Source organism: Cheilinus undulatus, linkage group 21, assembly GCF_018320785.1.
Source record: "Cheilinus undulatus linkage group 21, ASM1832078v1, whole genome shotgun sequence".
Lineage (NCBI taxonomy): Eukaryota > Metazoa > Chordata > Actinopteri > Labriformes > Labridae > Cheilinus > Cheilinus undulatus.
This window is the reverse complement of record NC_054885.1, coordinates 41,438,458-41,463,778: the sequence shown is the minus strand read 5'-3', so window position 1 is coordinate 41,463,778 and position 25,321 is coordinate 41,438,458. Positions and strand designations below refer to the sequence as shown.

Genomic DNA, 25,321 nt, shown 5'->3' with positions numbered 1-25,321 from the left:
AGTATCATTAATAATATTATTACAGTAAATGCTTGAGTCATTAGTGAAACTAGGCTGAGTAGATTATTTTGTGATGGTTTTTTGGGGAGAGAGTGTTTGGGAAAAGAGAGAAACGTCTCTTTGTAATCCAGATAAAACGATCAAATGTCAAATTATCGAGAGATGAAATGGTTGTTTGCTTTTTTTCTCTATTTATTTGGCAAAACTGTGATTTTGTTAAGACTGTGAACATTCATGTGTGTAAAATATGACACTCATCACTGTCCATATGTCTTTAACCTCCTTTCAGTCATGAAATAAATCAAATGATCATAAACTACCTAAATGAACATCTCTTACCAAGGGCAGAGCACATGTAGAAGAGCTTTCATAATGCATGCGTTGGTCATTAGCGTGTATTCAGCCTTGTTACCTGTATGAGGACCAGAGTGATGAGCTACAGGAGCCTGTGAGTACTGCAGCATGTTCTCCTTATGACCTCTGTCTTTTATACATGCCTGTCTGAACAATAGAGCAGAGGGGGAACAATCACTGTCATATCACTGTACAAGCTTTCATTAAAATCAATGGTCTGACAGAGATGTTAACATGTGGGTGAAACATTTCTTTGGCCATTCTGGGGACGATAAACCAGGGCTGTCAGCATTCACACACTAACTGTGATGGGATATAATCCACCTTCTAGGTACTCTTTAGTTTAGCTATGAACCAGGGCAGCAGCTGTCTGCTACTCATCCCAGCACAGTGATGTACCACCACAAATATCTAACATTTTTACACTTCACAGGTAGTTATTTTCCTTGGTTCAGCCAATGTTATTATCCACCATAAATTCCTTATTTCCTTCAAAATAAAAGCAGCTTTTTTATCCAAACAGGAAGTAAAGTACCCTTGACCCGAGACAGTAAAATCCAAATTAAAAGCATTAAAGAACAATTATCTGAGAAAATCTCTTAATGGATCGTTAAACTTAACTGGGTGTCCCATTAACAATCAGGGATAACTGGACGTAGAGCAGCCATTCTTTACTTAGGACTAGGGCTGGGCAAATAATTGAAAATTAGATGAAATCCGCAATACAGCCTGCTACAATTCTCAAATCGCAGTAGTTGCAATATTTCTTTAATCTGAAATTTGTGTCAAAATTCCAGTTTCAGACTTTTATTTGCAGCAGAGATGTTATGCATTAGGCTACAGATCACGCCTTCATTCAAGACCCATTTAAAATGTGTTTTTGTAGACTATCAGAATAGTCCACAGAAACATTCTACTTTCTTCATTTTTGTATATTTTTAGATAAAATATGAAGATGACATAAAAATTATAACTCCTATATTTATAAATCAATTCAACAATTTATATCCAATTTGCAAAACAAGTCAAAATCATCACAATCAGATATTTTTTAAAACTGTTTAGCCCTAGTATTATCTAATACTGTGTTGGTTAGAATATAGAATGATTTATTCTTTGTTTTTGTCGTAAAATACATACGATGAGGAACTTAAGGAATAATCAAATAGCAAATCGCAGTTAGATCATTTTCCCACATCGTTCAGCCCTACTTATAACAGTGTTGAACTGTATATTTGATGGAGTAAGAGTTTCAAAACAGTCTACAACACTGATTTATAAAAAGAAATCCAAAGTCAGCATCTTAAACTCCTCTTTGACTTCAATTAATCAACCAGTTATGATGCTGGTAAGAATAACTTCACAGTTTTTAATATGGGGTTAAAAACTGTCTTAAAATAAAATAGATCATTTTCTACATGGGATTTAGATGGCCTTATTATGATTGATTACAGAAACTTGACAAGTAATCACTGATTTGTCTATCTAGATGTCAATCAATACCAATGCCAGGGCTGTTCCTGTTTTAACCAATGGAATTAACGTCACTAATGGACTACGAGTCTAAGCTCAACTCTGATTCGTCTGTCTATGTGTCAATCAAGCTGTCATGATAAAAAAGGAAGACCACTTAAGATGCTGACATGCCTCACGGTGGAAAATCAGACAATACAAAGCCTTATAAAACCAACCAAAGACTGATGGTGAGCCCTGCTAGGACTAGTCAGTGAGGTACTCACTGCTGACAGGCTTCAAACCAACAGATGTGTTCTACTGCAGCTAGACAAGCCCGTCACTGTTTACTGAGGTTACAACACACAGGCTGATCAGCTGTATCTGCATTTAACAGATCAGAACTAAAACTAATAATCTAAAAAGAGGATGTTTTTTCATTCTTTACAGAAAATGGTACATGTATTACCTAAATGTGAACATAATCTCACCAAACTAAACACACTTACTGTGACAGAAGTAAAGCAGCAGTTCACCTCATCCTCACCGCTGACAAATTATAGGAAAAAAACACAACACTGATGATAATAAAGTCAGAAGTTAAAATCATGATCTTTAACAGTTAAAGTACTAAAAAAACGTCAAAATCATCATATTAAAAGGTCAAAATATGAGATAAAGTTCAAAACTATGAGTTTTTAATGTCAAAATATGAGACAAAAATCAAAACCATGAGTTTAAAAGGTCAAAAGATGAGATCAAAAAATTAAATTTTTGAATCAAAAAGGCCAGTATTTTTAGGGATGCACAATATTGGCAGATTCATCTTAGCTGATATCCATATGTAGCTAAATATTTTCTACATAACTAAAAATTCAGTCCTTTGACCACAATTTTAGGTATGAGGACAGAAAAAGAAACACACTTTTTAAAAATTAAAACACACTTTAAAGTTTAAAGAATGAGGATTAAAAAAGGATCTCATCTTCCATAGGTCTGTTGGTCCAGCCTAAAACTCCACTAGTTTATCAGGATGTATGGCCAAATTTTACAGCTGATATATGCTGATATGCAGAGCCAAATATTGGATGTAAATATCGGCAAAAAATCTGATATCTGCCGATAACAATAACTGGTCGATAATATCGTGCGTCCCTAAATTTTTAAGATTTAAAGTTATGTTTAGGAGTTGAAAATGTCAAGATATAAGAAAAAAAAATAAAAATCAAGAGTTTAGAAGGTCAAAATATAAGATACAATTCTAAATAATAAATATGAGATAAAATTAAAAATACTGAGTTATAAAGGTCCAAAGATGAGGTAAAAATTTCAGATTTTAAATAGAAAAGGTTAATATTTGCAATTAAAATTAAAAGTTAGGAGTTGAAAATGTAAAAATGTAAGAGCTTAGTGGAGCTTATTAATATATATGGCTTTATCATAACAGAAGATAAACGTATAGGTAGACTTATCTAACTTAACCTGCGAGGTCATTCTTAACTGTGCTAAACTATCTAAATCACTAAGTTTAATAAAGAAGGCTATTTTGCCTCTTAAATCTGGCGGAGCATCATAATAAGCATGTATTTTTGAAGTACCAGCCAAGTAGCTCATGTTTATAGTACTGTCATAGATATACTCAATATTTCCACAGGTGAACTAACAGAGGCCTGAGACACAGCATTAGTCTAGATAATCAACGCCTGGCTCTTTATGTCTTCATCTGAAATATTAATCCCCACAAAACCTGAATAAGGGAAACTTTGACCTCAGAACTTACCCACTGTAAGTCCCTTACTCAATTTTTCCTCACACTTAAACAGCAGGCTTTAACCATCAGACTGTTGTTAACCTTTATTTTTGCCTGTGGATTTCCATTTCCCTGACTTGCTATTGTTTGCCCATTTTTCCCTTTGTTGCCCATTTTTGCCACTTTAATCACATTTTTGCCTTTTTTCACCAGTTTATGCCACTTTTATTCTGCTATTTTCAATTTGCATTTTCCCCTTTACTGATTTTTTTGCCACTTTTTTGCCCATTTAAGCTGCTGTTTGCCATTCAATGCCTCTTTTTTTTCTCATTTTGCCACCCTTTGCTGCTTTTTGCCCATTTTTCCCATTTTTGCCACTTTAATCACAGTTTTTGCCCTTTTTCACCAGTTTTTGCCACTTTTATTCTGCTTTTTATAAAATCTGGTACGCTGAGCTGATACAGGGGTTTATGGTCTGATGAGGTGTCTCTGTTTAAAGGTTTGAAAATATGTTAGTCCTAGATTTAAATTATCTCTATAGATCCAGCTGCTGTGCTTATTTATTTTAAACCTTTTAATATACATATTTATATATCTGAGGGAACATGGTGCTAGCTAAGCTAGCATTAGCCTACCTTTGATTAATGTAAAAATGAGCTTAACTAAAGTAGAACAGAGCTCCTCATTATATTTATGACTGTAACACATTTAGGACTGTTTTTTATCAACAAGTGAATATTTTATACCCTTATAAACTCAGATTTTGGCTGAGCTGTTCATTAGTGAAGGAAGAGTTTCTGTCAGATAAGCTAGCTAGCTTATAGCTTAACAGTGTGGAAGATAAACTCAGTTTAATACATTTATAATCGAGTTTTTAAATTTAAATGAGTCACTAACCTCTAACTTTACATCAGATACGTCAGGTAGTTTAGCACACAGTTTTTAACCTCCTGACCAAAGAGTGAAATAAGAGCTGTGAGTGTTCAGGCTGGAACTACAGAGGGTTACAGTAGACAGAGGGTTACAGTGGACAGAGGGTTACAGTGGACAGAGGGTTACAGTAGACAGAGGATTACAGTAGACAGAGGGTTACAGTAGACAGAGGGTTACAATAGACAGAGGGTTACAGTACACAGAGGGTTACAGTAGACAGAGGGTTACAGTGGACAGAGGGTTACAGTGGACAGAGGGTTACAGTAGACGGAGGGTTACAGTGGACAGAGGGTTATAGTAGACAGAGGGTTACAGTGGACGGAGGGTTACAGTAGACAGGCGGTTACAGTAGACAGAGGGTTACAGTGGACAGAGGGTTACAGTGGACAGAGGGTTACAGTAGACAGGCGGTTACAGTTGACAGAGGGTTACAGTAGACAGAGGGTAACAGTGGACAGAGGGTAACAGTAGACGGAGGGTTACAGTAGACAGAGGGTTACAGTGGACAGAGGGTTACAGTAGACGGAGGGTTACAGTACACAGAGGGTTACAGTGGACAGAGGGTTACAGTAGACAGAGGGTTACAGTAGACAGAGGGTTACAGTGGACAGAGGGTTGCAGTAGACAGAGGGTTACAGTACACAGAGGGTTACAGTAGACGGAGGGTTACAGTAGACAGAGGGTTACAGTGGACGGAGGGTTACAGTAGATGGAGGGTTACAGTAGACAGAGGGTTACAGTGGACAGAGGGTTACAGTAGACAGAGGGTTACAGTAGACGGAGGGTTACAGTGGACAGAGGGTTACAGTGGACAGAGGGTTACAGTAGACAGAGGGTTACAGTGGACAGAGGGTTACAGTAGACAGAGGGTTACAGTGAACAGAGGGTTACAGTGGACAGAGGGTTACAGTAGACAGAGGGTTACAGTGGACAGAGGGTTGCAGTAGACAGAGGGTTACAGTAGACAGAGGGTTACAGTTGACAGAGGGTTACAGTAGACAGAGGGTTACAGTAGACAGAGGGTTACAGTGGACAGAGGGTTACAGAACACAGGCGGTTTCAGTGGACAGAGGGTTACAGTGGACAGAGGGTTACAGTAGACAGAGGGTTACAGTGGACAGAGGTTTCCGGTGGACAGAGGGTTACAGTAGACAGAGGGTTACAGTGGACAAAGGGTTACAGTGGACAGAGGGTTACAGTGGACAGAGGGTTACAGTAGACAGAGGGTTATAGTGGACAGAGGGTTACAGTACACAGAGGGTTACAGTAGACAGAGGGTAACAGTGGACGGAGGGTTACAGTAGACGGAGGGTTACAGTAGACAGAGGGTTACAGTAGACAGAGGGTTACAGTAGACGGAGGGTTACAGTGGACAGAGGGTTACAGTGGACAGAGGGTAACAGTAGACAGAGGGTTACAGTGGACAGAGGGTTACAGTAGACAGAGGGTTACTGTAGACAGAGGGTTACAGTGGACAGAGGGTTACAGTAGACAGAGGGTTACAGTGGACAGAGGGTTACAGTGGACAGAGGGTTACAGTAGACAGAGGGTTACAGTAGACAGACGGTTACAGTGGACAGAGGGTTACAGTAGACAGAGGGTTACAGTAGACAGAGGGTTACAGTGGACAGAGGGTTACAGTAGACAGGCGGTTACAGTAGACAGAGGGTTACAGTGGACAGAGGGTTACAGTGGACAGAGGGTTACAGTAGACGGAGGGTTACAGTGGACAGAGGGTTACAGTGGACAGAGGGTAACAGTAGACAGGCGGTTACAGTGGACAGAGGGTTACAGTGGACAGAGGGTAACAGTAGACAGAGGGTTACAGTGGACAGAGGGTTACAGTAGACAGAGGGTTACTGTAGACAGAGGGTTACAGTGGACAGAGGGTTACAGTAGACAGAGGGTTACAGTGGACAGAGGGTTACAGTGGACAGAGGGTTACAGTAGACAGAGGGTTACAGTAGACAGGCGGTTACAGTGGACAGAGGGTTACAGTAGACAGAGGGTTACAGTAGACAGAGGGTTACAGTGGACAGAGGGTTACAGTAGACAGGCGGTTACAGTAGACAGAGGGTTACAGTAGACAGAGGGTTACAGTGGACAGAGGGTTACAGTGGACAGGCAGTTACAGTAGACAGAGGGTTACCGTAGACCGAGGGTTACAGTGGACAGAGAGTTACAGTAGACAGAGGGTCAAGTAGACAGAGGGTTACAGTGGACAGAGGGTTACAGTGGACAGAGGGTTACAGTAGACAGAGGGTTACAGTGGACAGAGGGTTACAGTAGACAGAGGGTTGCTGTAGACAGAGGGTTACAGTGGACAGAGGATTACAGTAGACAGAGGGTTACAGTGGACAGAGGGTTACAGTACACAGAGGGTTACATTAGACAGAGGGTTACAGTGGACAGAGGGTTACAGTGGACAAAGGGGTTACAGTAGACGGAGGGTTACAGTAGACAGAGGGTTACAGTGGCCAGAGGGTTACAGTGGACAGAGGGTTACAGTAGACAGAGGGTAACAGTGGACAGAGGGTTACAGTACACAGAGGGTTACATTAGACAGAGGGTTACAGTGGACAGAGGGTTACAGTGGACAGAGGGTTACAGTGGACAGAGGGTTACAGTAGACAGAGGGTTACAGTGGCCAGAGGGTTACAGTAGACAGGCGGTTACAGTGGACAGAGGGTTACAGTAGACAGAGGGTTACAGTAGACAGAGGGTTACAGTGGACAGAGGGTTACAGTGGACAGGCAGTTACAGTAGACAGAGGGTTACAGTAGACAGAGGGTTACAGTGGACAGAGGGTTACAGTAGACAGAGGGTTACAGTAGACAGAGGGTTACAGTGGACAGAGGGTTACAGTGGACAGAGGGTTACAGTAGACAGAGGGTTACAGTGGACAGAGGGTTACAGTAGACAGAGGGTTGCTGTAGACAGAGGGTTACAGTGGACAGAGGATTACAGTAGACAGAGGGTTACAGTGGACAGAGGGTTACAGTACACAGAGGGTTACATTAGACAGAGGGTTACAGTGGACAGAGGGTTACAGTGGACAAAGGGGTTACAGTAGACGGAGGGTTACAGTAGACAGAGGGTTACAGTGGCCAGAGGGTTACAGTGGACAGAGGGTTACAGTGGACAGAGGGTTACAGTGGACAGAGGGTAACAGTAGACAGAGGGTTACAGTGGACAGAGGGTTACAGTAGACAGAGGGTTACTGTAGACAGAGGGTTACAGTGGACAGAGGGTTACAGTAGACAGAGGGTTACAGTGGACAGAGGGTTACAGTACACAGAGGGTTACATTAGACAGAGGGTTACAGTGGACAGAGGGTTACAGTGGACAGAGGGTTACAGTAGACAGGCGGTTACAGTAGACAGAGGGTTACAGTAGACAGAGGGTTACAGTGGACAGAGGGTTACAGTAGACAGGTAGTTACAGTGGACAGAGGGTTACAGTAGACAGAGGGTTATGATGGACAGAGGGTTACAGTAGACAGAGGGTTACAGTGGACAGAGGGTTACAGTAGACAGAGGGTTACTGTAGACAGAGGGTTACAGTGGACAGAGGGTTACAGTAGACAGAGGGTTACAGTGGACAGAGGGTTACAGTACACAGAGGGTTACATTAGACAGAGGGTTACAGTGGACAGAGGGTTACAGTAGACAGAGGGTTGCTGTAGACAGAGGGTTACAGTGGACAGAGGATTACAGTAGACAGAGGGTTACAGTGGACAGAGGGTTACAGTACACAGAGGGTTACATTAGACAGAGGGTTACAGTGGACAGAGGGTTACAGTGGACAAAGGGGTTACAGTAGACGGAGGGTTACAGTAGACAGAGGGTTACAGTGGCCAGAGGGTTACAGTGGACAGAGGGTTACAGTGGACAGAGGGTTACAGTGGACAGAGGGTAACAGTAGACAGAGGGTTACAGTGGACAGAGGGTTACAGTAGACAGAGGGTTACTGTAGACAGAGGGTTACAGTGGACAGAGGGTTACAGTAGACAGAGGGTTACAGTGGACAGAGGGTTACAGTACACAGAGGGTTACATTAGACAGAGGGTTACAGTGGACAGAGGGTTACAGTGGACAGAGGGTTACAGTAGACAGGCGGTTACAGTAGACAGAGGGTTACAGTAGACAGAGGGTTACAGTGGACAGAGGGTTACAGTAGACAGGTAGTTACAGTGGACAGAGGGTTACAGTAGACAGAGGGTTATGATGGACAGAGGGTTACAGTAGACAGAGGGTTACAGTGGACAGAGGGTTACAGTAGACAGAGGGTTACTGTAGACAGAGGGTTACAGTGGACAGAGGGTTACAGTAGACAGAGGGTTACAGTGGACAGAGGGTTACAGTACACAGAGGGTTACATTAGACAGAGGGTTACAGTGGACAGAGGGTTACAGTGGACAGAGGGTTACAGTAGACAGGCGGTTACAGTAGACAGAGGGTTACAGTAGACAGAGGGTTACAGTGGACAGAGGGTTACAGTAGACAGGTAGTTACAGTGGACAGAGGGTTACAGTAGACAGAGGGTTATGAAGGACAGAGGGTTACAGTAGACAGAGGGTTACAGTGGACAGAGGGTTACAGTAGACAGAGGGTTACAGTGGACAGAGGGTTACAGTAGACAGAGGGTTGCTGTAGACAGAGGGTTACAGTGGACAGAGGGTTACAGTAGACAGAGGGTTACAGTGGACAGAGGGTTACAGTACACAGAGGGTTACATTAGACAGAGGGTTACAGTGGACAGAGGGTTACAGTGGACAGAGGGTTACAGTAGACAGAGGGTTACAGTAGACAGAGGGTTACAGTGGCCAGAGTGTTACAGTTGACAGAGGGTTACAGTGGACAGAGGGTTACAGTGGACAGAGGGTTACAGTGGACAGAGGGTTACAGTGGACAGAGGGTTACAGTAGACAGAGGGTTACAGTGGACAGAGGGTTACAGTGGACAGAGGGTTACAGTGGACAGAGGGTAACAGTAGACAGAGGGTTACAGTGGACAGAGGGTTACAGTACACAGAGGGTTACTGTAGACAGAGGGTTACAGTGGACAGAGGGTTACAGTAGACAGAGGGTTACAGTGGACAGAGGGTTACAGTACACAGAGGGTTACATTAGACAGAGGGTTACAGTGGACAGAGGGTTACAGTAGAAAGAGAGGGTTACAGTAGACAGGCGGTTACAGTGGACAGAGGGTTACAGTAGACAGAGGGTTACAGTAGACAGAGGGTTACAGTAGACAGAGGGTTACAGTGGACAGAGGGTTACAGTAGACAGAGGATTACAGTAGACAGAGGGTTACAGTGGACAGAGGGTTACAGTAGACAGAGGGTTACAGTAGACTGGCGGTTACAGTCGACAGAGGGTTACAGTGGACAGAGTGTTACAGTAGACAGAGGGTTACAGTCGACAGAGGGTTACAGTGGACAGAGGGTTACAGTAGACAGGCGATTACAGTAGACAGAGGGTTACAGTAGACAGAGGGTTACAGTGGATAGATAGTGGACCTCTATCATGTAGCAGCTAATGTAAGAGCAGGAGCTGTTAACATTCACAACATATTAATGACCTTTAAAAAGTTAAATCTGACTCATTTAAAATACATTTATGAGGTGTGTGACTTTGGTTTATGATGGTCACATAATAGGGACGTTTGTCCAGTTTGATAGTTGAATAGGCACTCATAAACATTATTTATTATTGTTTTTTAATTTTGTTATGTTTCACTCATGTTTTACCGGTTGGTCAGAATCGCTGTAATCTTGTCCATCATTGGGCATTCAGATTAAGTTCTCAGTAACCAATAAAACAGTTTCTGTATTTAAGCTTTAGAATTCAGCCACCATATCTCTCCTAAAATGTAAAAGAAAAAAATAATTTAGTTAGATTAATTAAGAGAATTTTTGTATGATATGGATTTATGTTATTTTAGAAATGTTATCTCTATATACATACAGGAATTTAAATGAGTATTGTAAAGTTTATTATTATATATTTATCTTTATATTTTGTTGTTTTATGTTGAAGCTGGACAACTTTAGTAGTTTCAGTTCTATTACAATAATGAGCTGCTTACACAATCATAAATAAATCAGTCAAGATTTAGTGATTACTAATAAACATAGGGAATTTCAAATCAATATTTTTGTATCACTGTTTCTACAGATTTATTAGCACTTATTTATTCTTTTTTTAATTTCCAAAGTGTTTAAATGTTACAGTTTGATAAATGCCTGTAATGCACACATTGTCAGATAAATATTTGGTTCTGTTAATTGACTGTGATGTCAGTGTAGAGGAGGATTGTTGTGGTTCACAGCAGCTCTGTCTGTGATCTGCAGCTCAGTGAACATACGCCACTGTGTTTTTAACTTGTTTTTACTGATGGCAGAATTATCACTGCCAGAAATCACATCTCTGTTTTATCGACCATGTGCAGATGATGATGATGATGATGATGATGATGACGATGATGATGATGATGATTACCATGAGGGCTCTCTGTGCTCACTCTGTGGATTCTGTGAGGTAAGTTTGGTTTTAGTAAAACAGTTAAAGACAGTAAATCAGACAGCGCTCCCTCCATGTCCAGACTCAAACATGAACTCTGCTGTATTCTCTCTGTCTGATTTATGTTTTTGTGTGTGTGTTTGTGTGTTTGTGGGTGTGTGTGTGTGTGTGTGTGTGTGTGTGTGTGTGTGTGTGTTGGGGTGTGTTTGTGTGTGTTTGTGTGTGTTTTTCCTGCAGCACTGTGACAGCTGTGATAAGTGTCCATGTAAAGAGGGAGACAAGTCTGAACACTGTGACGACTGCAAGGTCAGAAATCTGCACTAACAACACCAGATCAACGTCAGCTTCATTTCTAACTCTGACCCCAGCCCTTCGTTACTGCATGCCCTTTGACCCCAGAGAAGATTTACGGAGTAGAGGTGAAATCTTCCCCAATGAAACGGGGCGACCCTTCAAGGTCGTGATGCGTCCTGAGCTGTTATGTTTGGTGTTTTCCTACATAGACGCAGGGACCAGGGTTATTCAGGCCCCTGTAGACTCGATGAATACAGGAGTCTCTCAGTAAATCTGTGCATCTGGGGTGTCAAACCCAAGGCCCAGGGACCAAATCTGGCCCATGGCCCAGTTTTATCCGGCCCACCAGATCATATTTTATTCTGACTGGCCCACCAGTATGAGGTCTGCAGATTTACTCCAGTATAAAAATGTAAAGTTAACCTTAATGACTGAAAATATCCTTGTTAAGTCATCACACTTAGAAATAGTGAAGAGTTAAAATAATCTGATAAAAAGTCAGGAATGTGTGAAATAAATGTGTTTTTATTTCATATTTTTTAATTTGCATCTCACAGTTACGACTTAAAGTTTTGGTTTTGGCTTTTATCTCATATTTTGACCATTTAGATTCATGATTTTAATTTTTAAGTCATATTTTGATGTTTTAAACTCATGAAATTTAATTTTATCATATATTTTAACATTTTCAACTCCCACCTTTGAATTTTAATTGCAACTATTACCTTTTTTATTTAAAATCTTAAATTTGTTGTTCATCTTTTTAATTTTATCTCATATGTTGACATTGAAAACTCATTTTTTAGAATTGTATCTCATATTTTGACCCTCTAAACTCTTGATTTTGAATTTTTTTCTCATATCTTGACATTTTTAACTCCTAGATAGAACCTTTAATCCAAAAAAACTGACCTTTTTGATTCAAAATTTGATTTGTTATCTCATCTTTTGACCTTTAAATATCATGATTTTGATGTTTTTTTAGTACTTTAACTGTTGAAGATCATGGTTTTAACTTCTGACTTTTTATTTGAATCTCACAATCATTCATCATCAGTGTTATATGTTTTATTTCCCTCTAATTTGTTACCAGTGAAGATGAGGTTGACAGTTTATGGGAAATTTGGACCCTGCAGGACCCTCAGGTTAGACCCAAATCCAGGTTTCGGCCCCTGCAGTGACAGAGTCTGCCCTAAACTAAGGAGGGACTCGCCGTCTCCTGTGGCGGCCAGCAGATGGCGACCAAACATCTGGTCTGGTCTTATGTTATGAAAGTAGGTGGACCAGAACCTCTTCTGCTCTGATGCTTGTCCACATCAGGTTTCTGTTTCATCAGGACCCTCCACCTCCTTAATCAGGACCCAAACTCTCCACATTTTTCAGGCATAGACAAAGATTTTAGCAATAAAAGGGGACGGTTGGGCTTCAGACAGAACTAAGAGATAAAGACATTTCCTCTAAAAGTAAAAGCACATTATAGACTTCGTCCTGCTCATGTTTCTCATGCAGCAGCTAAAATGGCTAAAACCCGTTTTTGGGTCCAAACCCTCTATGAGAAAGACGAAACCCAGTTTCTCAGACGGTCCAGACGTTAAGACCCTGCCAGAGTATCCCGTTTGCCACAGAGTCCTCTGGGTAGAAAAATCTGGTTTCTCAAAAGTCTCTGAAATAGGATTTAATCCTTCAAGCACTAAAGAGGGTAGATACAAATCCTGATCCAGACCAGGATACTGAAGTCCAGGTCTATGCACCCATTACCTTCCTGGTTCTGATGCTTGTGTCTGAGCATGCAGGAAGTTTTTGTGGTCTTGCTCAGACTTCATCAGTCCTTTTAATGGCTTCTATCCTGACGTCTCTGTTTTTCTGTCTCACAGATGTGTAACTTCTGTCACGTGTGTCCTGTCTGCCAAACCGTGTGCAAGCCAGGTGAGTAACGCACAAACACCTGTTTACAAAGAGGGAGGGCTGAGCTCTTCTTTAGTATGTACTCACACAGGACTGAGCTTTAAACCTGGGACTGAGTCATCGTTACAGGGAGTGTACAGATACTCTAAAGGGTCTCTGAACCAGCCTCAGGGACCTCCCACTGGGACTTAAACCAGCTTCAGGTTCCAGCAGCTCTGCAGAGGCTGAAACATACCGAAGTCTAGTCTGAACACGGGGTCTACCTGAGGGAGTCTGGACGGTCCCAGCAACGACGCTGTTACATCACACACGCTGAGTCAGCGAGATGTTCACGCCAAAATAAAACCTCAAAGATGATGGAGGAGTCTTCTCTCAAAGCTTCAAGCTGATTCGCTTGTTCCCAGTCACAGATGTTCTGGACCAATCAGCATCATTTAAGGGTAAAGAGGTGGAGCTTCAGGTGCAGTTTAGTAGAAGTGACACAATCCTGTAAACCAGGGGTTTTCACAGTGTGTGAGAGTGAGCCTCCCCTAAGAGAAAACAATTCATTCAGTGGACCCCCATAAAGATTCAGATTGAAAAAAAAACATATTTAAACATTTATCTCTAATTTGGAACATTTTTAACATTTTTATATCTTTGATATTTTGGTCTGCAAATGTTCTCAAACATCCATCTTTACCAGGTAATCAGTTCGCTGGGTTCAGTCATGAATTTATTACCAATACTACCTGATTATTCTGATCTGATAATCGTTAAAGCAGCATTACTCAACCAAAAAGCCAAACTGCTGAAAAATACCTCTGCAAGAGCAACGATCTAAGGGGTGGAGAGGCAAAAACAGCTTAGAGTAGCAATAAACATCAGTTAAAGATGGTAAAACAGCTTAGAGTAGCAATAAACATCAGTTAAAGATGGCAAAAACAGCTTAGAGTAGCAATAAACATCAGTTAAAGATGGCAAAAACAGCTTAGAGTAGCAATAAACATCAGTTAAAGATGGTAAAACAGCTTAGAGTAGCAATAAACATCAGTTAAAGATGGCAAAAACAGCTTAGAGTAGCAATAAACATCAGTTAAAGATGGCAGAAACAGCTTAGAGTAGCAATAAACATCAGTTAAAGATGGCAAAAACAGCTTAGAGTAGCAATAAACATCAGTTAAAGATGGCAAAAACAGCTTAGAGTAGCAATAAACATCAGTTAAAGATGGCAAAAACAGCTTAGAGTAGCAATAAACATCAGTTAAAGATGGCAGAAACAGCTTAGAGTAGCAATAAACATCAGTTAAAGATGGCAAAAACAGCTTAGAGTAGCAATAAACATCAGTTAAAGATGGTAAAACAGCTTAGAGTAGCAATAAACATCAGTTAAAGATGGTAAAACAGCTTTGAGTAGCAATAAACATCAGTTAAAGATGGCAAAAACAGCTTAGAGTAGCAATAAACATCAGTTAAAGATGGTAGAAACAGCTTAGAGTAGCAATAAACATCAGTTAAAGATGGTAAACCAGCTTAGAGTAGCAATAAACATCAGTTAAAGATGGCAGAAACAGCTTAGAGTAGCAATAAACATCAGTTAAAGATGGCAAAAACAGCTTAGAGTAGCAATAAACATCAGTTAAAGATGGCAGAAACAGCTTAGAGTAGCAATAAACATCAGTTAAAGATGGCAGAAACAGCTTAGAGTAGCAATAAACATCAGTTAAAGATGGCAGAAACAGCTTAGAGTAGCAATAAACATCAGTTAAAGATGGCAGAAACAGCTTAGAGTAGCAATAAACATCAGTTAAAGATGGCAAAAACAGCTTAGAGTAGCAATAAACATCAGTTAAAGATGGTAAAACAGCTTAGAGTAGCAATAAACATCAGTTAAAGATGGCAAAAACAGCTTAAAGTAGCAATAAACATCAGTTAAAGATGGCAAAAACAGCTTAGAGTAGCAATAAACATCAGTTAAAGATGGCAAAAACAGCTTAGAGTAGCAATAAACATCAGTTAAAGATGGTAAAACAGCTTAGAGTAGCAATAAACATCAGTTAAAGATGGCAAAAACAGCTTAGAGTAGCAATAAACATCAGTTAAAGATGGCAAAAACAGCTTAGAGTAGCAATAAACATCAGTTGAAGATGGCAAAAAAAGCTTTGAGTAGCAATAAACATCAGTTAAAGATGGCAAAAACAGCTTAGAGTAGCAATAAACATCAGTTAAAGATGGCAGAAACAGCTTAGAGTAGCAATAAACATCAGTTAAAGATGGCAGAAACAGCTTAGAGTAGCAATAAACATCAGTTAAAGATGGTAAAAAGGCTTAGAGTAGCAATAAACATCAGTTAAAGATGGCAGAAACAGCTTAGAGTAGCAATAAACATCAGTTAAAGATGGTAAAACAGCTTTGAGTAGCAATAAACATCAGTTAAAGATGGCAAAAACAGCTTAGAGTAGCAATAAACATCAGTTAAAGATGGCAGAAACAGCTTAGAGTAGCAATAAACATCAGTTAAAGATGGCAAAAACAGCTTAGAGTAGCAATAAACATCAGTTAAAGATGGTAAAAACAGCTGAGAGTAGCAATAAACATCAGTTAAAGATGGCAGAAACAGCTTAGAGTAGCAATAAACATCAGTTAAAGATGGCAGAAACAGCTTAGAGTAGCAATAAACATCAGTTAAAGATGGCAGAAACAGCTTAGAGTAGCAATAAACATCAGTTAAAGATGGCAAAAACAGCTTAGAGTAGCAATAAACATCAGTTAAAGATGGCAAAAACAGCTTAGAGTAGCAATAAACATCAGTTAAAGATGGTAAAACAGCTTTGAGTAGCAATAAACATCAGTTAAAGATGGCAAAAACAGCTTAGAGTAGCAATAAACATCAGTTAAAGATGGCAAAAACAGCTTAGAGTAGCAATAAACATCAGTTAAAGATGGCAGAAACAGCTTAGAGTAGCAATAAACATCAGTTAAAGATGGCAGAAACAGCTTAGAGTAGCAATAAACATCAGTTAAAGATGGCAGAAACAGCTTAGAGTAGCAATAAACATCAGTTAAAGATGGTAAAACAGCTTAGAGTAGCAATAAACATCAGTTAAAGATGGTAAAACAGCTTAGAGTAGCAATAAACATCAGTTAAAGATGGCAAAAACAGCTTAGAGTAGCAATAAACATCAGTTAAAGATGGCAAAAACAGCTTAGAGTAGCAATAAACATCAGTTAAAGATCGCAGAAACAGCTTAGAGTAGCAATAAACATCAGTTAAAGATGGTAAAAACAGCTTAGAGTAGCAATAAACATCAGTTAAAGATGGTAAAACAGCTTAGAGTAGCAATAAACATCAGTTAAAGATGGCAAAAACAGCTTAGAGTAGCAATAAACATCAGTTAAAGATGGCAAAAACAGCTTAGAGTAGCAATAAACATCAGTTAAAGATGGTGAAAACAGCTTAGAGTAGCAATAAAGATCAGTTAAAGATGGTGAAAACAGCTTAGAGTAGCAATAAACACCAGTTAAAGATGGCAGAAACAGCTTAAAGTAGCAATAAACATCAGTTAAAGATGGTGAAAACAGCTTAGAGTAGCAATAAACATCAGTTAAAAATGGCAAAAACAGCTTAAAGTAGCAATAAACATCAGTTAAAGATGGCAGAAACAGCTTAAAGTAGCAATAAACATCAGTTAAAGATCGCAGAAACAGCTTAGAGTAGCAATAAACATCAGTTAAAGATGGCAGAAACAGCTTAGAGTAGCAATAAACATCAGTTAAAGATGGCAAAAACAGCTTAAAGTAGCAATAAACATCAGTTAAAGATGGTGAAAACAGCTTAGAGTAGCAATAAACATCAGTTAAAAATGGCAGAAACAGCTTAAAGTAGCAATAAACATCAGTTAAAGATGGCAGAAACAGCTTAGAGTAGCAATAAACATCAGTTAAAGATGGCAGAAACAGCTTAGAGTAGCAATAAACATCAGTTAAAAATGGAAAAAACAGCTTAGAGTAGCAATAAACATCAGTTAAAAATGGCAGAAACAGCTTAAAGTAGCAATAAACATCAGTTAAAGATGGCAGAAACAGCTTAGAGTAGCAATAAACATCAGTTAAAGATGGCAGAAACAGCTTAGAGTAGCAATAAACATCAGTTAAAGATGGTAAAACAGCTTAGAGTAGCAATAAACATCAGTTAAAGATGGCAGAAACAGCTTAGAGTAGCAATAAACATCAGTTAGAGATGGCAGAAACAGCTTAAGGTAGCAATAAACTTCAGTTAAAGATGGCAGAAACAGTTTAAAGTAGCAATAAACATCAGTTAAAAATGGTGAAAACAGCTTAGAGTTGCAATAAACATCAGTTAAAGATGGTGAAAACAGCTTAGAGTAGCAATAAACATCAGTTAAAGATGGCAGAAACAGCTTAGAGTAGCAATAAACATCAGTTAAAGATGGCAGAAACAGCTTAGAGTAGCAATAAACATCAGTTAAAGATGGCAGAAACAGCTTAGAGTAGCAATAAACATCAGTTAAAGATGGCAGAAACAGCTTAGAGTAGCAATAAACATCAGTTAAAGATGGCAAAAACAGCTTAGAGTAGCAATAAACATCAGTTAAAGATGGTAAAACAGCTAAGAGTAGCAATAAACATCAGTTAAAGATGGTAAAACAGCTTAGAGTAGCAATAAACATCAGTTAAAGATGGCAGAAACAGCTTAGAGTAGCAATAAACATCAGTTAAAGATGGTAAACCAGCTTAGAGTAGCAATAAACATCAGTTAAAGATGGCAGAAACAGCTTAGAGTAGCAATAAACATCAGTTAAAGATGGCAGAAACAGCTTAGAGTAGCAATAAACATCAGTTAAAGATGGCAGAAACAGCTTAGAGTAGCAATAAACATCAGTTAAAGATGGTAAAACAGCTTAGAGTAGCAATAAACATCAGTTAAAGATGGCAGAAACAGCTTAGAGTAGCAATAAACATCAGTTAAAGATGGTAAACCAGCTTAGAGTAGCAAAAAACATCAGTTAAAGATGGTGAAAACAGCTTAGAGTAGCAATAAACATCAGTTAAAGATGGCAAAAACAGCTTAGAGTAGCAATAAACATCAGTTAAAGATGGTAAACCAGCTTAGAGTAGCAATAAACATCAGTTAAAGATGGCAGAAACAGCTTAGAGTAGCAATAAACATCAGTTAAAGATGGCAAAAACAGCTTAGAGTAGCAATAAACATCAGTTAAAGATGGCAGAAACAGCTTAGAGTAGCAATAAACATCAGTTAAAGATGGCAGAAACAGCTTAGAGTAGCAATAAACATCAGTTAAAGATGGCAGAAACAGCTTAGAGTAGCAATAAACATCAGTTAAAGATGGCAGAAACAGCTTAGAGTAGCAATAAACATCAGTTAAAGATGGCAGAAACAGCTTAGAGTAGCAATAAACATCAGTTAAAGATGGCAGAAACAGCTTAGAGTAGCAATAAACATCAGTTAAAGATGGCAGAAACAGCTTAGAGTAGCAATAAACATCAGTTAAAGATGGCAGAAACAGCTTAGAGTAGCAATAAACATCAGTTAAAGATGGCAGAAACAGCTTAGAGTAGCAATAAACATCAGTTAAAGATGGCAGAAACAGCTTAGAGTAGCAATAAACATCAGTTAAAGATGGTGAAAACAGCTTAGAGTAGCAATAAACATCAGTTAAAGATGGCAGAAACAGCTTAGAGTAGCAATAAACATCAGTTAAAGATGGCAGAAACAGCTTAGAGTAGCAATAAACATCAGTTAAAGATGGCAGAAACAGCTTAGAGTAGCAATAAACATCAGTTAAAGATGGCAGAAACAGCTTAGAGTAGCAATAAACATCAGTTAAAGATGGCAGAAACAGCTTAGAGTAGCAATAAACATCAGTTAAAGATGGTAAACCAGCTTAGAGTAGCAATAAACATCAGTTAAAGATGGCAGAAACAGCTTAGAGTAGCAATAAACATCAGTTAAAGATGGCAGAAACAGCTTAGAGTAGCAATAAACATCAGTTAAAGATGGCAAAAACAGCTTAGAGTAGCAATAAACATCAGTTAAAGATGGTGAAAACAGCTTAGAGTAGCAATAAACATCAGTTAAAGATGGTGAAAACAGCTTAGAGTAGCAATAAACATCAGTTAAAGATGGCAGAAACAGCTTAGAGTAGCAATAAACATCAGTTAAAGATGGTAAAACAGCTTAGAGTAGCAATAAACATCAGTTAAAGATGGCAGAAACAGCTTAGAGTAGCAATAAACATCAGTTAAAGATGGTGAAAACAGCTTAGAGTAGCAATAAACATCAGTTAAAGATGGCAGAAACAGCTTAGAGTAGCAATAAACATCAGTTAAAGATGGCAGAAACAGCTTAGAGTAGCAATAAACATCAGTTAAAGATGGCAGAAACAGTTTAGAGTAGCAATAAACATCAGTTAAAGATGGCAGAAACAGCTTAGAGTAGCAATAAACATCAGTTAAAGATGGCAGAAATGGTCAAAAAACAGCAAAATGGGGACCAAAAGTGAATAAAGGGGTGAGAAGTGACAAAAAAATGAGGAACAGGTGGGAAATAAAGATCCAAAGTTGGCAAAAACAAGGTAAAAAAATGAGTCAAAAAGTGGGTGAAAAGCAGGAAAAAAGTGTCATTTAATGACCAAAGGATGCTTAAATGGATGAAAAGTATCAAAATGGTATGAGGGGTCGAGAAGTTCCCTTTTTAAGGTTTTTTGGGGGAATAATGTTTAAAATGAAGACATCATAGAGCCACTAATAATCACACATTGAGTGTCACTGCCTCATAGTAACTATAAGTTTATCCATTTTGCTGCAAGCAGCAGAAGTTAGCAAAGAACATCACTGATTTTCTGTTTATAGTTCCTCCCCTGAAGCTCTGTGGCGCCCCCCAGGGGAGGCCCGCCTCACACTCTGAAAACCACTGCTGTAAACAATGGCGGCTGATGAGGAGATGAGAGTGGAAGCAGCTGGATCAGACCTGGATCAGACCTGGATCAGACCTTTATCAGACCTTTATCAGACCTGGATCAGACCTGGATCAGACCTGGATCAGACCTTTATCAGACCTTTATCAGACCTTTATCAGACCTGGATCAGACCTGGATCAGACCTTTATCAGACCTTTATCAGACCTGGATCAGACCTGGATCAGACCTGGATCAGACCTTTATCAGACCTTTATCAGACCTTTATCAGACCTGGATCAGACCTGGATCAGACCTTTATCAGACCTTTATCAGACCTGGATCAGACCTGGATCAGACCTGGATCAGACCTGGATCAGACCTTTATCAGACCTTTATCAGACCTTTATCAGACCTGGATCAGACCTGGATCAGACCTGGATCAGACCTTTATCAGACGTGGATCAGACCTTTATCAGACCTGGAACAGACCTGGATCAGACCTTTATCAGACCTTTATCAGACCTTTATCAGACCTGGATCAGACCTGGATCAGACCTGGATCAGACCTGGATCAGACCTTTATCAGACCTTTATCAGACCTGGATCAGACCTGGATCAGACCTGGATCAGACCTGGTTCAGACCTTTATCAGACCTTTATCAGACCTTTATCAGACCTTTATCAGACCTGGATCAGACCTTTATCAGACCTGGATCAGACCTTTATCAGACGTGGATCAGACCTTTATCAGACCTGGAACAGACCTGGATCAGACCTGGATCAGACCTTTATCAGACCTGGATCAGACCTGGATCAAACCTTTATCAGACCTTTATCAGACCTGGATCAGACCTGGATCAGACCTGGATCAGACCTGGATCATACCTTTATCAGACCTGGTCAAGACCTTTATCAGACCTGGATCAGACCTGGATCAGACCTGGATCAGACCTTTATCAGACCTTTATCAGACCTGGATCAGACCTGGATCAGACCTTTATCAGACCTTTATCAGACCTGGATCAGACCTGGATCAGACCTTTATCAGACCTTTATCAGATCTGGATCAGACCTGGATCAGACCTGAATCAAACCTGGATCAGACCTTTATCAGACCTTTATCAGACCTGGATCAGACCTGGATCAGACCTGGATCAGACCTGGATCAAACCTTTATCAGACCTTTATCAGACCTGGATCAGACCTCGATCAGACCTTTATCAGACCTTTATCAGACCTTTATCAGACCTGGATCAGACCTGGATCAGACCTGGATCAGACCTGGATCAGACCTGGATCAGACCTTTATCAGACCTGGATCAGACCTTTATCAGACCTTTATCAGACCTGGATCAGACCTGTATCAGACCTCGATCAGACCTGGATCAGACCTGGTTCAGACCTTTATCAGACCTTTATCAGACCTTTATCAGACCTGGATCAGACCTTTATCAGACGTGGATCAGACCTGGATCAGACCTGGATCAGACCTGGATCAGACCTTTATCAGACCTGGATCAGACCTGGATCAGACCTTTATCAGACCTGGATCAGACCTGGATCAGACCTGGATCAGACCTGGATCAAACCTGGATCAGACCTTTATCAGACCTTTATCAGACCTGGATCAGACCTGGATCAGACCTTTATCAGACCTTTATCAGACCTGGATCAGACCTGGATCAGACCTTTATCAGACCTTTATCAGATCTGGATCAGACCTGGATCAGACCTGAATCAATCCTGGATCAGACCTTTATCAGACCTTTATCAGACCTGGATCAGACCTGGATCAGACCTGGATCAAACCTTTATCAGACCTTTATCAGACCTGGATCAGACCTCGATCAGACCTGGATCAGACCTGGATCAGACCTGGATCAGACCTGGATCAGACCTGGATCAGACCTGGATCAAACCTGGATCAGACCTTTATCAGACCTTTATCAGACCTTTATCAGACCTGGATCAGACCTCGATCAGACCTGGATCAGACCTGGATCAGACCTGGATCAAACCTGGATCAGACCTTTATCAGACCTTTATCAGACCTGGATCAGACCTGGATCAGACCTGGATCAGACCTGGATCAGACCTTTATCAGACCTGTATCAGACCTGGATCAGACCTGGATCAGACCTGGATCAGACCTGTATCAGACCTCGATCAGACCTGGATCAAACCTGGATCAGACCTTTATCAGACCTTTATCAGACCTGGATCAGACCTGGATCAGACCTGGATCAAACCTGGATCAGACCTTTATCAGACCTTTATCAGACCTGGATCAGACCTTTATCAGACCTGGATCAGACCTTTATCAGACCTGGATCAGACCTTTATCAGACCTTTATCAGACCTCGATCAGACCTGGATCAGACCTTTATCAGACCTTTATCAGACCTGGATCAGACCTGGATCAGACCTGGATCAGACCTGGATCAGACCTGGATCAAACCTTTATCAGACCTTTATCAGACCTGGATCAGACCTGGATCAGACCTGGATCAAACCTGGATCAGACCTTTATCAGACCTTTATCAGACCTGGATCAGACCTGGATCAGACCTGGATCAGACCTGGATCAGACGTGGATCAAACCTTTATCAGACCTTTATCAGACCTGGATCAGACCTCGATCAGACCTGGATCAAACCTGGATCAGACCTTTATCAGACCTTTATCAGACCTGGATCAGACCTGGATCAGACCTTTATCAGACCTTTATCAGACCTGGATCAGACCTGGATCAGACCTTTATCAGACCTGTATCAGACCTCGATCAGACCTGGATCAAACCTGGATCAGACCTTTATCAGACCTGGATCAGACCTGGATCAGACCTGGATCAGACCTTTATCAGACCTGTATCAGACCTCGATCAGACCTCGATCAGACCTGGATCAAACCTGGATCAGACCTTTATCAGACCTTTATCTGACCTGGATCAGACCTGGATCAGACCTGGATCAGACCTTTATCAGACCTTTATCAGACCTGGATTAGACCTCGATCAGACCTGGATCAAACCTGGATCAGACCTGTATCAGACCTTTATCAGACCTGGATCAGACCTTTATCAGACCTGTATCAGACCTGTATCAGACCTCGATCAGACCTGGATCAAACCTGGATCAGACCTTTATCAGACCTTTATCAGACCTGGATCAGACCTGGATCAGACCTTTATCAGACCTGTATCAGACCTCGATCAGACCTGGATCAAACCTGGATCAGACCTTTATCAGACCTTTATCAGACCTGGATCAGACCTGGATCAGACCTTTATCAGACCTGGATCAGACCTCGATCAGACCTGGATCAAACCTGGATCAGACCTTTATCAGACCTTTATCAGACCTGGATCAGACCTGGATCAGACCTTTATCAGACCTTTATCAGACCTGGATCAAACCTGGATCAGACCTTTATCAGACCTTTATCAGACCTGGATCAGACCTTTATCTGACCTGGATCAGACCTGGATCAGACCTTTATCTGACCTGGATCAGACCTGGATCAGACCTGTATTAGAGCACAGACGCAGACTGGTCTCTGCTCTCCTGCTCAGCTTCAGTCAGACTTTAGTTTCCCTCTCCTCTGATAGATCAGCTGAGGGAGTCTGCTCCTCCATGCACGGCCACGTCAGACTTTCTGTTCCTGTAATGAACGTGAAAGGTTTGAAAGGTTCTGCCCTTCCCCAGCGTCGTACATGAGGTGTTACCCAGATAGATGTGACCCTCCCAGGATGGCCTGTAGATGTGGAGCAGAGAAGGCTTAAGGGTTAAAGGGGCAGCGTTGGAGCAGACGGACTGGAAGTCACGGTCGACTTCTTGGTCCTGAAATAAAGTCAGAGTTGATCATTTCAGCCACAAAGATTTACTCACTCTTTTTCTTTTTTTTTAAAGATTGTTTTATTAGTAATTGCAAAATACACAAATGTGTCTGACATGTACAGTTTCTGCATGTTTCCAACAAAAACAAAACAAGATAGGTTAAGATATAAGAGGTTATAGATGGACAATAATAATGATTTAAGACTGAAATAAAGTAAATCAAATGACAAATAAAGAAATAATTAAAGTAAAAATAAAAATGGAAAAATAATAATAAAATAGAATAAAAATAGAATAAAAATAAAATAAAATAAAAATAGAAATAAAATAAAATAAAATAAAATAAAATAAATAAAATAAAATAAATAAAATAGAAATAGAAATAAACTAAAATAAAATAGAAATAAATAAAATAGAAATAGAAGTAGAAAAGAATAAAATAGAAATAGAAATAGAAATAGAAATAAAATAAAATAAAATAAAATAAAATAAAAAAAATAAAATAGAAATGAAATAGAAATAGAAATAGAAATAGAAATAAAAATAAAATAAAAATAAATAAAATAGAATAAAAATAAAATAATACAATAAAATAAACTAAAATAGAAATTAAATTAAATTAAATCAAAAAACAAACAGATAAAAAGTAAAGTAAACTCCCCTCTTTCATATCTGATCATGGTTTAAGCTCTCTTCTTCTCTCCTTTTTCAGGAGGTTTCCTGGATGAGGTCAGCGGGTCGATCTACAAGTACGTCTCCTCTCTCTGACTCTTAAATGGCTCTAATACTGATGGTGATGGTAAGATGACAGGAATATTCAACGTCTCTGAGCTGTTTGTGTCTCCTCCACAGGACCGTAGCCGACGTCTTTGACGACGACGATGACGATGATGACAACTAAACACGAGAATATGTCGCCACCATGTGGCCGGATGATTTGTTTCATTGTTATTTTTGCTCTCAGTGACTTAAATCAGTCATTCAAAGACTAACTTAATATATTTGTGTACTGTTGTTAACAGAGAAGTCAAAGATGTGCTTTTAAGAGAATACCTGAACTGATATTTGACATGTGTTCAATAAAGAGGAGGGGACGTTTTCTCTGACTCATTCACTGATTTTAACATCCAGTAAAAATGTTCCGTTAGAAAGAGAAAGTCTGATAAAGAGAGATTTTTAATGTCAGCCTCTCCCATCAGGACTGCTCTAAGGACCGCCCTAAACATGAACGCTTCATTTCTGCATGAGGACAGCTGTAGGAGAGATCTGAGGAGGTTTACGCTCATTTATTTGGTGTTTGAGGTTTAATTTATTTAATGAGGCAGTCTGACCTCAGCATCCAGAGGATGTTCAA

General features: G+C 40.0%; 1 protein-coding gene across 1 annotated transcript in view; it reads left to right on the top strand.

Moving 5' to 3' along the window:
* The window catches only part of LOC121529073 (prostatic spermine-binding protein), a 27,294-nt gene extending 2,228 nt beyond the window's left edge, over window positions 1-25,066 (top strand). The window contains exons 2-6 of the mRNA XM_041816753.1: window positions 10,942-11,030; window positions 11,250-11,318; window positions 13,181-13,232; window positions 24,680-24,716; window positions 24,820-25,066. Of these exons, the coding sequence (XP_041672687.1) occupies window positions 10,942-11,030; window positions 11,250-11,318; window positions 13,181-13,232; window positions 24,680-24,716; window positions 24,820-24,868 (296 nt within the window). The 3' untranslated portion in view covers window positions 24,869-25,066. The remainder of the gene's footprint in view (window positions 1-10,941; window positions 11,031-11,249; window positions 11,319-13,180; window positions 13,233-24,679; window positions 24,717-24,819) is intronic.
* The last annotated feature ends 255 nt before the right edge of the window (window positions 25,067-25,321 follow it).